Raw genomic sequence first — 16,980 nt, forward strand, 5'->3', positions numbered from 1 at the left:
CTTAGATCAGGACGGTTTGGGAGAGGTGGAGTACAGGCTCCAATCCAGAGGATTCTGGAAATGGTAGTTTCCAGCCTCCCCCACCATCCCCTTCTGCTCAGGCACCCTTCTGTGGAGGTGACGAATGCTGTCTCCTTGGTGAAGTCACTGCTGGCACGCATGATGTCACCTTCACCAAGCACGCTGGCCAGGGGAGCAAGGCTACTGCAGACAAGTCAAAGATGCTCGACATGACGTTCACTTCTTAAGCTGGTGCCCACTCCGGTGAAGGCCTGGGGGTCGTAAGTTGGTGGCCCTAAAATTCTTTTTTTTTCCCTCTATTTTTTTTAAGATTTTATTTATTTATTCACGAGAGACAGAGAGAGAGAGAGGGAGAGACACAGGCAGAGGCAGAAGCAGGCTCCATGCAGGGAGCCTGATGTGGGACTCGATCCCGGGACCCCAGGATCACGCCCTGGGCGGAAGGCAGGAGCTAAACCACTGAGCCACCCAGGGATCCCCTGTTTTGGCTTTTTAAATGTCTTCACGCTCCAAGTCCAGCTACTGCCCTAAGTTTCTGTGAATTTCCTGGGAGCAGTGCACAATTATAAATAGATAATTGAATTGGGCAGAAATTAAAGTGTGATGAATGCTCCTGGAGAGCCCAGTTACCAAATAATTACAATGCAAGTATAATGTCAGCTCTATGTTACCCTGACCTCCCTGTGGAACCCCGGGAGGCGATTGAGTTGCCAGCTCCGGTTGGGCTGGGTGGGGGGATAGGGGAAATTTTCCCATAGGAAGGGCTGTAAGAGCTGGTGGCAAGAAATGTCATTCTTCCAAGGGAAATAGAGAGAAAGAATATTCCGGACAGAGAGAATAGCACATACAAAGGTCAAGAGGTGGGAGGTACTAATAACTTTTAAAAATAATATTTAATGTCAAAAAATAATATTCAATGTCAGTAATGCTAATAGCAAGCACGAAGGTGGTGTTTTCTGAAACATACTGTTTTAATGGCTTTAGTTATATCAACCTATTCAAATGTCATTTATTTATTAGGGTATTTATTATCTCCCCATGTACAGTGAGGAAGCAGTGGTACAGAGAGTGACTTTGTCACTCGGTGAATAAGTGGGATTAGCCATTGTGCTCTGTGGCCCTTGCTACAGGGTCTTACCTGCAAAGCACTGTGCCAGTTGTCTTCCATACAACATCAAATCCTATTGAACCAGGGCTCTATTTTTTTTTTACCTCATTTAAGCTTAATTACTTCCCCAAATGTCCGATCTCCAAATAAACTCACACTGGGAGTTAGGGCTTCAACCTATGAATTCTGAAGGACACAAACATTTAGTCCATTGCACACTTGTACATCCCACTTTGCATGCCAGCCACAAAGAGTTACTTCTATTTCTTTCTTCCCTCTAGGCTTCTGTGCACTCTTTTCCCTCTGCCTGGATTAGCCCACCTCATTCTCTGCCTTCACTGGACATATTTACGTCTCTTAAGCCATTGGTTCTTATCTTCCAAGTTACAGCTAAGCTGAGACCTCCTCTGGAAGTCCTCCCAGACTGGGTTGTTGGCCAGAGTGGGTTGGAAGCCCTCCTCTGTGCTCATACAATGCCCTGGGCTGTCCCCATCAAGCACACATATCACACGAGGTCCTCACTGCCTGTAACTATGTCTTTATCAAGTACCCTAATCCTAACAATAGTGGTCAATCCAAGGGGTGGGCCCAAGACCCAAGAAGGACCAATCAGGACCCTTTCCTGGGATTGTTCTATGAACTCAGTTGCAGCCATGCTACTTGCTTCAACCAATGAAATGCAGATGAAAGTGACATATGTCATTGAGCTCATTTAACTTGCATGACCACTCAATGAAGAAGGCATTCCTCCCCCATTTTAGAGACAAAGGCACTAGAAGGAGGATTTAAGTAACCCATACAAGACCCACAGCTGGTCAAGGACAGAAGCAGGACTAATGTCCTTATAAACAAGGAAGAGACACCAGAGCTCTCTCTCCACATACTCCTAGACCGAGGAAAATCCATGTGAGGATATATGGAGAAGGTGGCCATCTACAAGCAAGGAAGAGAGCTCTCACCAGAAATCAACCATGCTGGCTCCAGGATCTAGGACTTTCAGACTCCTGGAGTGTGAGAAATAATTTTCTGTTGCTTAAGTCATTCAGCCTATGGTATTTTACTATGGGCTGCCAAAGCTGGTTAAGGTAGAGTGTCAGGTAGTGAAGCAAGGCAGGCTCCAGTCTCACAGGGCTTCAGGTACCAGGTTAAAGCCTGGACACTTTGCTGAGGGCAGTGCCAAACTAGAGGAGGGACTGGATCTACTCTGGGTGTGGAAAGACTATTCTGGGAAGGGGGGGGCACCTGAGGAGGGCAGTTGGTTAAGCATTGGACTCTTGGTTTCAGCTCAGGTTGTGCTGTCATGGGCTGTCAAATCGGACCTTGTATCAGGCTCTGCACTCAGCACAGAGCCTGCTTGGGACTTTCTCTCCCTCTCTCTCTGCCCCTCCCCCACATTTGTGCGCATGTATTCTCTCACTCTCCCTAAAATAAATAAATAAATCTTAAAAAGAAAGAAACAAACAAAGACACTTCTGGGGTGCATGGGGGGAGACAGACTGGAGGGGAGACACTGAGGGCCAGGAAGTTTGAGATGAGATTGCAGTGAGGTTCTAGGGTGAAGACAAGGGTTGAGCCAGAGCCAAGTTCATGGGCATGGAGACCCTCAGGCAGCAGAGCTGAGGAGCCTGACGATGAGAAGAGAAACTTCCCTGGACCCACTGTCCCTGGTTGGATCCTTGATCCTTGGGGCTGCAAAGGTCTCTCTAGGGCTGTTCATATCTTCACAGGGTGGTTGTACGAATTAAATAAGCTACTAAAGCCCACTTCATCTTGTCACTAAATGACAGCTGTTCTCATTTCATTAACATGATTCATCTATCTTCTACTCACATGTATATGTATATTTTACATCTTGAGAAACATGAAAGATACATAACTTTGCAATTTTTCTTCTTTTAATTTTCATTCACAAGTATTTCCCCCATCTTATCGTGAGCTTATCCCAATTGTTTCAGGCTCGATAACGTTTCATAGGAAGGATATTCCATCATTTATGTAACCAATCTCCTGAATCCATATGATTGAAAATAACTTTTTATTATTTGGTTTCTGATTGGAGATGGCCCCCTCCAAGTGGTAATTCAAGGACCTAGTTTCCTACTATTGTCAACATAGGACTTCACCTGCAGACGTCTGCAGAAGGGAAAAGACTGTGGGACATGACCAGTGAGAGATTTTAATGGGCCAGTTCTGGGCATGGTGCATTTCTCTCATTTTATTGGCCAGAACTTGGTCATATGGCCACCCCAGATTGCCAGGAAGGCTGGGAAATGTAGTAAAGCTGTGTGTACAGAAAGTAGGGGGAAGGCTTTGAAGAAGAGCTATCTGCCACACATAATCCCAATGAGGGATTATAGGGAATAAAACCTCGGTGCAGAGTGGAAGAGAACTGATCACAATGAGATTACAATCTATCAGGCAAATATGGCACTAAAATCCAAATAACCACCTTTTTTTAAATTAGATTTTTCATCATTCTTGTTTGAAAAGAGAAAATCCATGGGATTTTATTAATCTTGTGCCCAGTAATTTACATAATCATGGCTTATCTGAGTGTTTCAGTTGATTCTCTGACTTCCAAGATAGCAATCATATCATATTTAAAGAAAGATGAAAACCCAGACTTCTTTGTTCCAATGATACCTTTTCTTTCTCTTGTCTAACTGCATTGATAGTTCTTCCAAAAGTGGTCATATTGGACAGTTTGTTTTCTTTGGACAGTTTGCTCTGACTTTCATGGGGAATCTTTTGGTTTTCAGCATTAAGCCTGATTTGAAGTTTTGATGATATGTATATAATGTTTAAAAAGGGAGAAGCAAGTAACTCCTTAAGATTGTTGTCATTACTAGAGTACCTGGTGTCTGCCTTCAGCTCAAGTCATGATCTCAGGGGCTTGGGATAGGGCCTGAGTCAGGCTCCATATTCAGTGGGGGGTCTGCTTCTCCCTCTCCCTCTTTTCCTCTCCCCCACCCCTGCTCATACTCTCTCTCAAGTAAATAAATAAAATCCTTAAAAGAAAAAAGATTATTGTCATTACTATTCAAGATGGGCTTATTCTTAAATATATGAAGTTTATGTAGAAATGGCTTATTACTGAACATTCTCAAAACCCTTTTCATATCCACGGATGTGTGGTATTCTTTGAAATACCAATTAGCAAATTATATGATAGCTTAATAGCAAACCATCCTTGCATTCCTGAACGTACATCTTCCAGCTCCCACTATAGGGGCCTATTTCCTTCACCACACCACCCTTTAGGAGGTGATAGGTGGAACCGAGGCAAACAGAAGCGGATGCCCACAGATAGTAATTAAGTGACAGAGGCTCAATTCACTCCCATCAATTTAGATGGGGCCAGCTTCTGCATGTCCTGTGGACTTTCCAGGGGAAACTTCGTTAAATAGGTTAAATGGAATATGACATCCCCTCCTGTGAAGGGCACCGAAAAGTCTCTGGCTAAAATGGGAATATTCCCGGTGCCAGTACAGCCAGACATTTCAAAATACCACGTTCCCTCCCGCCCCCCATGGTACTCCTAGACTCCATTTCCCAGCATTCCCCTGCCTTTAGGGAGCTTAGGCCGAGAGGGGCGTGAGCCCGCGATGGTTTCTGGGAAACGGAGTCCAGCTGTGAAGCCGAGTTTAAAGAACCAGAGCTTCAGCTTTCCGAGACAGCGACCGCGCAGGCGCATTCCGCGGCCTGCCAGAGGGAGGGAAGGCCTGGTCGCCCCGCGCAAACCGCGGGGGCGCACAGGTGAGTCCCGACCTGGCGGCCCCGAGCCGGAGCAGGTGGGTGCGGGCCGAGCCCCGCAGGCCGGCGGGCGCTCGGGGGCGGCTCGAGTCGCGCCGCGGTGGGCGCTGTGGGCGGTGTCCCGCCCCGTCCTGTCACTGGCGAGGCGGCCCCAGAGACTGCCACCCGCGCCGCTCCGGACGATCGCAGCGCGCAAGAATTGGGCGCCTGCTGTTTGCCAAGAGGCGGGGGAGCGCGGGTCTGCCGCGGTCTCCCAGGAGGGAGACCGTGTGTTTCCTCACTTAGCAGGTGAAGACACAGACTCTGTGGCTTCTCGCAGGTCACAGTGGTCGGCCTGGGATCCACCCCGAGGTGTCTGACCCGAGAGCCCCCCTCCGTCCCCGGGTACTCCGCACAGTCACGTCCTGTCTCTGCCCTCATCCTGAGCATGCCATCCTTTCTCTGGGTCTCTCCTCTCTCTGATCTCCTCCTCCCGCCATCCCAGTCGCTGTTCAGTCCCCCGTCTGTGTGTTTTCGCACCCCCCTTCCCCGCGAGTCTGTGTGGTTTCTGAAAAACAGGGCCATTTTCTTCCATGACCACAGTACCATGATCACATGAGGACAGTAACATCGACAAAAACTGTTACCTAATCTGCAGACTTTCAGATTTTGCTAATTGTCTCAATAATGTACTTAATGGCAAAAGAAAATCCTATACCACGCGCTGCATTCGTTGTTAGGGCTAAGTCTCCAGGAATCTGACACAGTTTTTCAGTCTTTCTTTGATCTTGATGATCTTGGCGATTCTGAAGACTACAGACCAGGGACTTCTAGAATGTGCCTTAGTCTGGATGTGTTGTTTCCTCGTGATTCGATTTAGGTTTGGCGGGAATAGGTCAGGGGTGAGGCTGTGTCCTCATCCCATCACTTGGCAGCAGTGGTGCCTGCCGGGTGTCTCGGCTCTCAAGTGAACTTCTTTTTGTAATCATTTAGTGCCTTGGGTGAAGATAAGTTAGAGTCTATAAGACTCTGCTCCTCATTTCCTCATCAGAATTCTGCCCCCTGGTTTCAGGGTTTGTTTTTTTTTTTAAGATTTTATTTATTTATTCATGAGAGACATAGAGAGAGAGAGAGAGAGGCAGAGACATAGGCAGAGGGAGAAGCAGGCTTCCTGCAAGGAGCCTGATGTGGGACTCGATCCCAGATCCCGGGATCATGCCCTGAGCCAAAGGCAGAAGATCAAATGCTGAGCCACCCAGGCCCACCCCTGGTTTCAGCCTTCAGTTGCTGGGGTTCTTCCTGTGTAGCTGGAAACTCATGGGATGCAGGGTCTTCTTATTTCTGGACTGTATTAGCTTCCCGTTGCTGCTGTAACAAGTTACCACAAACTTGGTGGCTTTGAACCACACAAATGTGTTCTCTTATGGTTTGGGAGATCAGAAGTCTGCAGTGGGTGTCACATGCTGAAATCAAGGTGTCAGGGACACATGGGTGGCTCAGTGATTGAGCATCTGCTTTTGGTTCGGGTCGTGATACCCAGGTCCTGGGATTGAGTCCCACATCGGGCTCACCACAGGGATCCTGCTTCTCCCTCTGTTTATGTCTCTGCCTCTCTCTGTGTGTGTCTCTCATGAATAAATAAATAAAATCTAAAAAAAAAAAAAATCAAGGTGTCAGCAGAGAGTTGCTCCCTCCTGAGGCTCTAGGGAACAATCTGTTTCCTTGCTTTTTTTCAGCTTCTAGAGGCTGGTTGTGTTCCTTAGGGGAGACCTCTTCTTCCAGCTTCAAAGCCAGAGGTATGCTGTTGTCTCTCTCTGGCTCTGCTTCTCTTTACTTCCTCACATGGCCTTCTTCTCTGTGTCAAATATCCCCCTGCCTCCTTCTTCGAAGGACATTTAGGATTGCATTTAGGACCCACCCTGATAATCCAGGATAATTTTCCTATCTAAAGTGCTTAACTTAATGACATCACAGGTTGATCCCACAAGATATCTTTAGGGCCATTGTTCAGCCCACCACCTGGTCTATGTCCAGGCCTCTCTCCTCCACCAGGCAGGGAGCCCCTTCAGGGCGGAGCGCATCTCGCTCATTATTCTGTCCTCAGATGAGCCTGTCATCTCACATGAGCCTCAGTAAACATATTTGAATGAATATGAATGAATGAATGGAAGTGACCATAGTCTGAATACTAACTTTCCTTTGCCAGAAAATTTTTTTAGGGGGGAGGATTTTTTAAGTTTTTTTTCAGCAGATGGAACCTTTCTTCAAACAACATCTTAAGTGGGAGATGAGGATCCTTATGCAGGATTTTTAAGGCAGATAGAAGGAGCTCTGCAGGAGCGCCTGGGTGGCTCAGTGGGTTAAGCATCTGACTTTGATCTCAGCTCAGGTCTTGATCTCAGGGTTGTGAATTCAAGCCCTGCACTGGGCTCCACGCCCTATTTAAAAAAAAGAGAGAGAAAGAGAGAGAGAAGGAGAAGCACTGGAAAAAGTGGTAGATCCATGCCATGGAATACCATTCAGCCATAAAAAGAAAGGAGGCCTTGATATGTGGTACCACATGGATGAGTCTCCAACACGTTATGCTAAATGAAAGAAGCCAGACACAAAAGGCCACATATTATATGATTCCATTCATATGAAAGGTCCAGAAGAGACAAATCCATTAAGATAGGAAGATAAGGGGTGCCAGGGTGGCACAGTCAGTTATGTGACCTATTTGTTTTGGCTTGGGTCATGATCTCAGTGTCGTGAGACTGAGCCTCAAGTTGGGCTCCAGGTTCAGTGCAGAGTCAGCTTGGGACTCTCCCTCTGCGTCTACCCCTCCCCCCTCCGTAAAATAAATAACAAATTTAAAAAATATATTTTATTTATTTATTCATGAGAGACACAGGGACAGGGAGAGAGAGAGAGAGAGAGGCAGAGAAACAGGCAGAGGGAGAAGCAGGTTCCATGCAAGGAGCCTGATGTGGGGCTTGATCCCAGGACTCCAGGATCACACCCTGGGCCAAAGGTAGGCGCTAAACCACTGAGCCACCCAGGGATCCCCAACAAATCTTTTTTTTTTAAGATTTTATTTATTCATGAGAGACACAGAGAGAGAGGCAGAAACACAGGCAGAGGGAGAAGCGGGCTCCCTGTGGGGAGCCCAATGTGGAACTTGATCCTGGGACCCTGGGATCACGACCTAAGCCAAAGGCAGATGCTCAACCACTGAGCCACCCAGGCATCCCTAAATAAGTCTTTTGGAAAAAAAATAAAGAAAGATGAGTAGTTATCAATCTGGAATTGGGAGGCTGGAACAGAACAGAAAGATTTGAGAGTATAGAGTTTCCTTTTCGGATGATGGTGAAAATGTTCTGGAACCAGATTGTGGTGATGGTTGCATGACATTGTGAATGCACCAAATGCCACTGAGCTTGTATAATTTAAAGTGGTTAAAATGTTATATTGCATGTTGTACGTATTTCACCACAAGAAAAAAGTTAGAATAAAAAGATGGCTTCAGGGTGCATGGGTGGCTCAGTTAAGCGTCTCTCTTTGGCTGAGGTCATGATCCCAGAGATCTGGAATCGAGCCCTGCATTGGGCTGCCTGCCTGACAGGGAGTCTCCTTCTCCCTCTGTCCCTCACCCTGCTCCTTTTTTCTCTCTTTCAAATAAATAAATAAAGTCTTTAAAAAGAAAGAGAAAGAGAGAGAAAGAAAGAGAAAGAAAGAAAGAAAGAAAGAAAGAAAGAAAGAAAGAAAGAAAGAAAGAAAGAAAGAAAGTAAGTCAGGTTGGCTCTGCAGCTAGACTTCTGGATCTGAATCCAACTCTGACACTTGACTTCTCTGTGACCTTGAGCAAGGGCCTTGACCTCTTTTTTTTTTTTTTTAATTCATTCATGAGAGACACAGAGAGAAGCAGAGACATAGGCAGAGGCATAGGCAGAGGAAGAAACAGGCAGATGGAGCCTGATGCAGGACTCCATCCCAGGACCCCAGGATCACAACCTCAGCCAAAGGCAGATGCTCAACCACTGAGCCAACCAGGTGCCCCAGGCCTTGACCTCTTGTGCCTCTGTTTCCTTCTCTGTGGATAACTCTAGTTACTTCTCTTGGAGCTGTTATGTGGGTGCAGTGAGCTGAACCTCTTGATTGCTAGTGGTTGTTGTCCTGAGCCTTTGCTCAAGCTCCTAGGAGACTTGGGTCCCATCTGTCATTAGGCATCTTTGGGAAAGTGTCTGTTTGTCTGTCTGGGCCAGAACTGACTCTCTCTGTGCTCCAGTCTCCTCCTCCAGCTCTGCGGACTCAGGCCTGGTCCTTTCTCCTAGAGGCACATGCCCAGGACCCAGCAGTGGCCACCAGGACCCTGATGGCCGAATACCAGGTGAGTCTGGGCTTCCTCTTCCCCAAGATGATTTTGTGGATCCCAGGGAGTCATCCTTATCTCTGCCTGTGGCCTGAAGATCTTCTGTCCCTCCCAGTCATGGGGAAGAGGATATGGTGGGAAGGATTCTGGGGCCAGGAGGTGCAGGGAGGAGGGGTGATGGGAACTGGATGCTCTGAGTTGGGACATTATGACAGAGTCCAAAAATCAATCATTAATTAACACTCAGCAGCCTTTGGGTTGCCAAGAGAAGCAGGCAGTGGATGGTTTTGCTTCACCCCCGAGCCTTGTCAGAGTCAGGGATGGGGGTTGGGATCCCAGCTCAGGTCTGGGATGGAGCACCACTTAGGCATCACTCTTGCACACAATGACTTGATTTTTTTAAAGTATTTTTTAGGGGTGTCGTACACAGATGTGCAGGTTTTGCGCTGCACAAGGGTGCCTCATTTCAGTGAAAAGATTCACATCCTACACCTCATACACTGACATATTATGGCAGTTTTCGTGCAGATGGCAGTAAATGGTCATATACTAAAATAATTGGCATATTATCATGAGTTTCCCAACAGAGGGCACTAAAGAGTCACACAAAAGGGAGCTTTATTCCTTCCTTCTGCTCAGGTGCCAGTGGGCTAGCAGCTGCACTAAACTTTCTGTATTTCTGTGGGCCATTTTTATTCTGTTATCTCAAATCTGCTGAGTCAGTAGGTTCCAGCCTAACATTCCGTTAGAACTGGTTCAGCCACCAGCAGTGCTAGGCTCTTGACCCATGACCTCTCCAGCCCCAGAGTTCTAGAAGGATGTGCCCCCTCACCATGTGAAACTGGCCCTTGCAGGAATCAGTGACCTTCAAGGATGTGGCTGTGGATTTCACCCTGGAGGAGTGGGGCCAGCTGGGGCCTGGCCAGAGGGAGCTGTATCGGGATGTGATGCTGGAGAACTACCGGAACCTTCTCTCACTGGGTGAGGCCCTACCCCCTGCCTTCCCAGGAAGATGCCTGATGCACCCTCTTCTGCCCTCATCTTGTTTGCGCCCACCCACTTCTTAAGAGCAGGGATTCTCTGAGGTTATGTGTTGCCCTCTCTGCTCCTCTCACCAGTCCCTCTTGGCTGGCCTCTATCCCCATGTCTCTCTGCTACTCCTCCTAGAGTCCCTGTGTCCCCAAGGGCCCCGAGTTCTCCGCCTGTCCTGCAAAATCTTCAGGCTGTGCTCTCACCTTCTCTTGCTCCCCTTTCCATACGTGGTGACCTCAGGCTCCTCACTGGAACGTCTGTTCTAGGATCTCAGACTCCAAATGCTCCTTGGGTGTCCTCCAGCCCTCTGGCTCTGTCTAAGAATCTTTCCAAAGCACATAAATGCTGTTCCCCAAATATGTCTTCTTTGCCCTACATTGTTCACCCACCCACCTCCTGTACCCCTGCAAGGCCCCTCACATTTGTCATATTCACCCTAAGCTCAGCATCTCCACATTGACCTGCTTCTCCTCCTCCTCTGCATCTCCCTCCCACCCCCATCCCCAGACGAGACCCTCATCCCCCTACCCCATCCCTACACCATCCTTGCTTCTCCCTCCCTGCTCCCTGACAGCCTCCCAACAATCTCAGAAGCCCAGCCCTGACCTGGTCTCATCCTCACCCCCTGACCCTAGTCCAGCCTCCTCAGTGATCTATTTTTCCGTCCACCTCTGTCTCTCTTCAATTTCCTTTTCCCATCCTTCTGTCCTGCCTTTTCTCTGTAAGCTCTGGTGGCTTAAAGACTCCTTCCTCAGCCATCCTCATTCACACATTTTCACTGGACAGACTCACCAAAAACCCGCATAAACTTCTGTGTCAGGGGCCCCGGGAAAGCCCCCCAGGCTCTAGGAGGACCCACAGGCCTCAGCATGTCCTTGGACTCCCAGCCCTGACCCCCTGCAGTGAAAGGATACAGAGCACAGGCTACAAAGGGGTAAGGCACATGGAGCCAAGTGCAGGGGAGACCAGGGCCAGCTTTCAGAGTCCCCTCCCCGTATAGTCACATAGGGCACACAAGATATGACAGGGCACCTGGTGGCTCAGTGGTTGAGCATCTGCCTTCAGCTCAGGGGGTGATTCTGGGGTCCTGGGATCAAGTCCCACAGCGAGGTCCCCACGGGGAGCCTGATTTTCCCTCTGCCTGTTTCTCTACCTCTCTCTCTGCATCTCTCATGAATAAATAAATAAAATCTTAAAAAAAAAAAAAAAAAAGATATGACAACACATGAAGTACTGTCCACCAGAGACACTCCTTAGAGGCCCCGTCAGCACCCTGGGTTTTTAGCTGGGGCTGGTCATGTCAGCACCCCCAGCCTGGCATGTGCCAAAATTCCAGACTCCCTGAAGGAAAGCAGTTGTCCAGCAGAAACCATATTTTTTGCACAAGCCACTTAGGTATGGGGACCCCCCATCCTGTCAGTTGGGGAGTTCTGGGAACCCTCCCGAAATCCAGCTTCCCAGATGCCAGCCCTGGGCAGCCATGGGAGCAGGCCTTTCAAGGAGAGCTGGCAGCCTGTTGTGTGAACCATTTTCTGCACAACTTGGGTGTAAAGAAATAGGTCCCTTTTGCCTTTCCCCTGAGCTCACTATGCCCCACAGATACACTCCTCCTCTGGCCCCTCCATCTCAGGGACAGTCCCCCACCAGTGCTGGGCACTGCCTTCACCAGCTTCAGACCCTTCTGTGCCTGGGCCCCTGCCAACCTCCTTGGTCTCATCTCCATCCATTCTGTTTGTTTTTTACTTCTCCGGCCGGAGGCAGGTTTGCCTTCTGAGGTTGAGGTGGGGACTGTGTCGGCACACTCTGCCCGTGGGAAGGGTCAGTAGGCAAGTGTACTAGTTTCCCAGCACCCGTTGTAACAAAATACCACAAACCTGGTGGCTTAAAGCAACAGAAATGAATTCCCTCACAGTTCGGAAGCCGGAAGTGCAAAGTCCAGATGTGGACAGAGCCCTGCTCCTTCTGATGGCTCCAGGGCAGAGTCTTTCCTGGATGCACCTTCTAGAGGCTCCTGGCAACCCTTGCTGTTCCCCGCCCTAAGCCCCCATCATCCTAATCACAGCCTCCATCTTCACATGACCTTTCCCCTCCATGTGTGTCTGTGTGTCTGTCCTCTTCAAACAAGGACACCAGTCTTTGGACTTAGGACCCAGCCGACTCCCCTAGGAACTCATCTTCACTTATTACATCTGCAAAGCCCCCGTTTCCAAGTAAGGTCACAGTCCGAAGTTTCTGTGGACAAAGTTTTGGGAACACACTGTTCAACCCACTATCAGCAAAGAGAAATTGGTGGTCTCAAAGACAGCAGGCATGAAAAAAGTAGAAAGGAATGAGTTAATCTTAGTAATGTATTTTATTGTACTCAGTGTGTCCAAAATATGATCATTTTGGTACCTGTCAAGATGATAATCGATAGACCAATTATTGATGATATTTTTACATTTTTCTCCATAGTAAGTAAGTCTTTGAATTTTGATGTTTCTTTTTTTTTTTTTAAAGATTTTATTCATGAGAGACACACAGAGAGAGGCAGAGACATAGGCAGAGAGAGAAGCAGACTGCCCATGGGGAGCCTGATGTGGGACTTGATCCCAGGATCCTGGGATCACGACCTGAGCTGAAGGCAGACACTCAACCACTGAGCCACCCAGATGCCCCTTGATGTACATTTCTATTCTCAGCTTGAGCAGCACAAAACCAGAGCCTTAGCAGTGATGTCAAGGCTCGGACTCTTTCTGGAATGTGGTAGGCACTCAGTAAATGAATCTTGCATTGACCGTTAGAGTCCCAGGACTCTAGGATCACACCCTGGGCTGAAGGCAGGTGCTAAACTGCTGAGCCACCCAGGGATCCCCTATTTACTTATTTTAGAGAGCTAGCAAGAGTGTGAGCTAGGGGAAGGGCAGAAGGAGAAAGAGAGAGAGAAAGAAAGAATCTCAAACAGACTCCTCATGGAGCAGGGAGCCCAACAAGTGGTTCAATCCTAGGACTCTGAGATCATGACCTGAGCCGGAACCCAGAGTCAGACGCTTAACCGACTGAGCCACCCAGGGTCCCGGACCATTAGAGCTTCTAACTGTTAGACACCCCATGTATGATTCTCCCCTGCAGACCCAGGACCTGGGACCCAGCCCAGGGGCGTCCCAATGACTGGCAGGCATGGCCAAACCTGTGTCTTTTCCAGGGGCGGGGCCTCCTGGATCCAAACCCGAGGTGATCTCCCGTCTGGAACGAGGGGAAGAGCCCAAAATGGAGAAGAGAGAAGCCTGGCAAGCTACCTGTCCAGGTGCGTGAGGTTGTCCAGCAGGTGTGATGCATCTTCCTACCCTGTCTGTCCTGATCAGTAACAAGAACAAGGCAGCATAACGCACGGGCCATAATTGTGAGCACTGGGTTCAAATCCCAGCTTCGCCACTTCCTGGCTCTGTGACCTTCAGGCAGGTCATTTAGCCCCCCTGTGCCCCAATTTCCTCATCTGCAAAATTGGGTCAATACTAGTATCCAGGGTGGGGAAAGATAAATGAATTAACACAAGGAAGCATAGCCCAGTGCCTGGTGCATGGTAACCCCCTGGTCAGAATAGGCTACAGTGATTATTGGTGATTCTTTACTGGGAGTCATCTATGTAAAGACCCAGAAGTGAGACCCTGCCTGACATGGTGGGGAACAGGAAGCCAGAGTTTTGTTCCTCACTGGTCCATGACCTCTATGAGGGGAGGGGGTTGACACATCTTTGTTTCTGTCACTGTCCTGCAGGTTGGGGTGGGGGGATTGCCCCCTTCTTCCCCTTCGCCAGAGCCCATGGGTCTCCAGTCCTGTCTCAGCCATCTCCTAACTTTTCCCAGTCCCCTGCACTCTCTCCCACAGCCCTGGTTCAGGCCTCAGCTTCCCTCAGTTGGACTTTCACCCTGGCCTCCACCTTAACCTCCCAGCCTCCAGTCCTATGCCCTTCACTTCATCTCACACAGCCCCAAAGGGGTCTTTTACACTGGGAGCTAATCCTCCCCTACTCACAACCTTCCCTTGGCTTCCCAGTATCCCTAAGAGCAAGTCCTAACCCCTCAGCCTGGCATTCAAGGCTCTGTGTGACCCGGCTGTGCTATCTCTGGTCTCACCTCTCATCACCATCCACCCATGGTTATACCCCACGCCCTGACTTCACTGAAGCACCTGTCTCTACCTGAACTTGAATGTGTATTCCCACCTTTGGGCCTTCACTCATGATGTTCCCTCTGCATGGAACACTCTTCCCAGCTCCATCTGCCTGGCAAACACCTTCATGTTTCAAGACGAAGGCATCAGGTCAAGTCCTCCAGGAGGCCTTCCCTGACTTCCAGGCTAAGTGATGTCTCTTCTGAGTGTTTTCACAGCTTCTCGCTTGAACTGCTGTCACTGCACTTGTTCATTTTGTAAGGAGTATGGGCTTTGGAGCCAGACTCTCTAAGCTCAGATCCCCATTCTGCCACTGATAAGCTGTATGGCTGTAGGCAAGTGACTTAGTTTTATTTCCTTATCTGTAAAGTATCTTTCCTACCCTGTCTGTCCACTAATAGTACCCACCTCATTGAGTTAGTTTTGAGGACTCAATTAGGTAAAAGATAGAAGAAGCTTACAGTGGTGTCTGGCACATTTAATAAATGTTACCTAATGCAATCATAATTGTTTTTATCCTATTCTTAGTATTGTGGTTACCTGGATGCATTGGTCTGGACTCTTTTGCATTGAAAGAGCTTAAGAATCAAAAGAGCTTAAGTAAAATTAGATTTATTTTTTGATCCCTGTATGTGGAAAGTATTGCAGTGCAAGATTTTAGGCATAGATAGATCTAAGACCATAAACGGTGTTGTCAGGGTTCACTCATTCTCTCTCTCCTCCCCCACCCCATGTAGCTTCTGTTTCTAGCTTCAGTCTAGCTTCAGGTCTTTCTTTGTTTTAAAGATTATATTTATTTATTTGAGAGCAAGAGAGAGAGAACACGAGCAGGGGCAGGGGCAGAGGCAGAGGGAGAAGCAGACTCCCTATTAATCAGGGAGCCCAATGTGGGGCTTGATCCCAGGACCCTGATATCATGATGTGAGCTGAAAGCAGATGTTTAACTGACTGAGCCACCCAGGCGCCCCTCTTTAGGCATTTCCACGTGGTAATTGGTTCTGCTGCCTGCAGCTTCAAATTTATATTCTGCTTAGCGACACCATCTATCAATCGCAAGGAAGACTCTGATTGGCTCTGTTTGGATCTTGAACCAATTGTCATGCCCTGGGGTATAGGGTGTTTCATTGGCCAGCCTGCTCTCATGCCCCCTCTTTAAATGGAGAGGGGGGAGAGACTGTGATTAACAGCCCCACCAAGACTACACAGAAAGGGGAACGGTGGTTCTTCAAGGGCAAGGATGCTAAAAAGACAAGGAAGCTTTGTCCAGAATGTCTGAATACAAGTCTGTCCCTCCTCCTCGCTGAGGGCAAGGGTCAGATGTCTCGTTCAGCACAGAGGCATGCACCCCCAGCACTGTGGTTAGCACATAACAATTTTGCTATTAATAGGTGTTCCATGAACAGATCTACTAGCATCAAAAAAAAAAAAAAATCAATCCCCTTCAACAAATTCCACATGCCTTTGTTTCCTGCTTATCATCTCTTCTCTGCACTTCCTGTTCTCCAAATTGCAAGACTGTACTATAAAAGCCTCACATACATTTAATATTTATTGATATCTTTTTTAAAGATTTTTTTATTTATTTGAGAGAGAGAGAACAAACAGGGGATGGGGCAGAGGGAGAAGCAGACTCCCCGCTGAGCAGGAAGCCAGAGGTGGGGCTCAATCCCAGGACCCTGAGATCATGACTTGATCTGAATGAAGGCAGATGCTGAACCAACTGAGCCATGTAGGCACTCCTATTTATTGATATATTTTGAACAAATTACACTTATATGTGTTCATCACAGAAACTTTGAAAATCTAAATAAAGCAGGAAATGGAAATCTCCCCATAATCCTGCTTCTTACTCAAAAAATTTTGCTTTTTTAAGATTTTACCCCAAAAGCTTTATTTTTTAATTACAAAGTAAATAATAACAATGTGAATAAACCTTGAGGACATGATGGTCAGTGAAATAAGCCAGACACAAAAGGATAAATATGGTATGATTCCCCTTACATGAGGTGTCTAGATTATGCACATTCATATAGCCAAAGGGGAATGGTCATGGCCAGGGGCTGAAAAGGGGGGAATGTGCACTAGTATTTAAAATTATCTAAGTGTCGGGCAGCCCTGGTGGCTCAGTGGCTTAGCGCCGCCTTCGGCCCAGGGCATCCTGGAGACCTGGGATCGAGTCCCACATCAGGCTCCATGCATGGAACCTGCTTCTCCCTCTGCCTGTGTCTCTGCCTCTCTCTCTCTCTCTGTCCTCATGAATAAATAAATAAAATCTTTTTAAAAATTTATCTAAGTGTCATATTTTATGTTGTATGTATTTTACCACAATAAAAAAGTAAATAGTAATGAATTTAAAAACCCTCCATCCCACCAGGCATGTGAATACACACATTCAGACATATATAAACATATACAACTCCATTCTTTTTATTTTTAGAATATTTTGAGGCCATCCTTCCATGTCACAACATGAATCTGTCTCATGTCTTTTGAAATCGCAACATCAACTTTGTAATTTGTCTTTTAAAGTCTTCCAGTGTCAGTTCTTGGTCAGTTCTTGATCTGCTTCCTTGGTCTTGCTTTT

At 47.7% G+C, this 16,980-nt stretch overlaps 1 protein-coding gene across 5 annotated transcripts in view; it reads left to right on the plus strand.

Annotated features, from left to right (window-relative positions):
• Positions 1-16,980, plus strand: part of IZUMO2 (IZUMO family member 2) — a 36,579-nt gene that overhangs the window by 13,237 nt on the left and 6,362 nt on the right. The window contains exons 1-5 of one of the 5 annotated variants that reach the window (XM_041745174.1): positions 4,834-4,885; positions 6,598-6,657; positions 9,129-9,230; positions 10,067-10,193; positions 13,429-13,530. In XM_041745174.1, coding sequence (XP_041601108.1) covers positions 9,216-9,230; positions 10,067-10,193; positions 13,429-13,530 — 244 coding nt within the window. In that variant the 5' untranslated portion in view covers positions 4,834-4,885; positions 6,598-6,657; positions 9,129-9,215. Of the gene's footprint in view, positions 1-4,761; positions 4,921-6,597; positions 6,658-9,128; positions 9,231-10,066; positions 10,194-13,428; positions 13,531-16,980 lie in introns of those variants that run through there. The other 4 variants (XM_041745173.1, XM_041745175.1, XM_041745176.1 and 1 more) reach the window with 4 other exon arrangements.

Source organism: Vulpes lagopus, chromosome 2 (assembly GCF_018345385.1).
Source record: "Vulpes lagopus strain Blue_001 chromosome 2, ASM1834538v1, whole genome shotgun sequence".
NCBI classification, from domain to species: Eukaryota; Metazoa; Chordata; class Mammalia; order Carnivora; family Canidae; genus Vulpes; species Vulpes lagopus.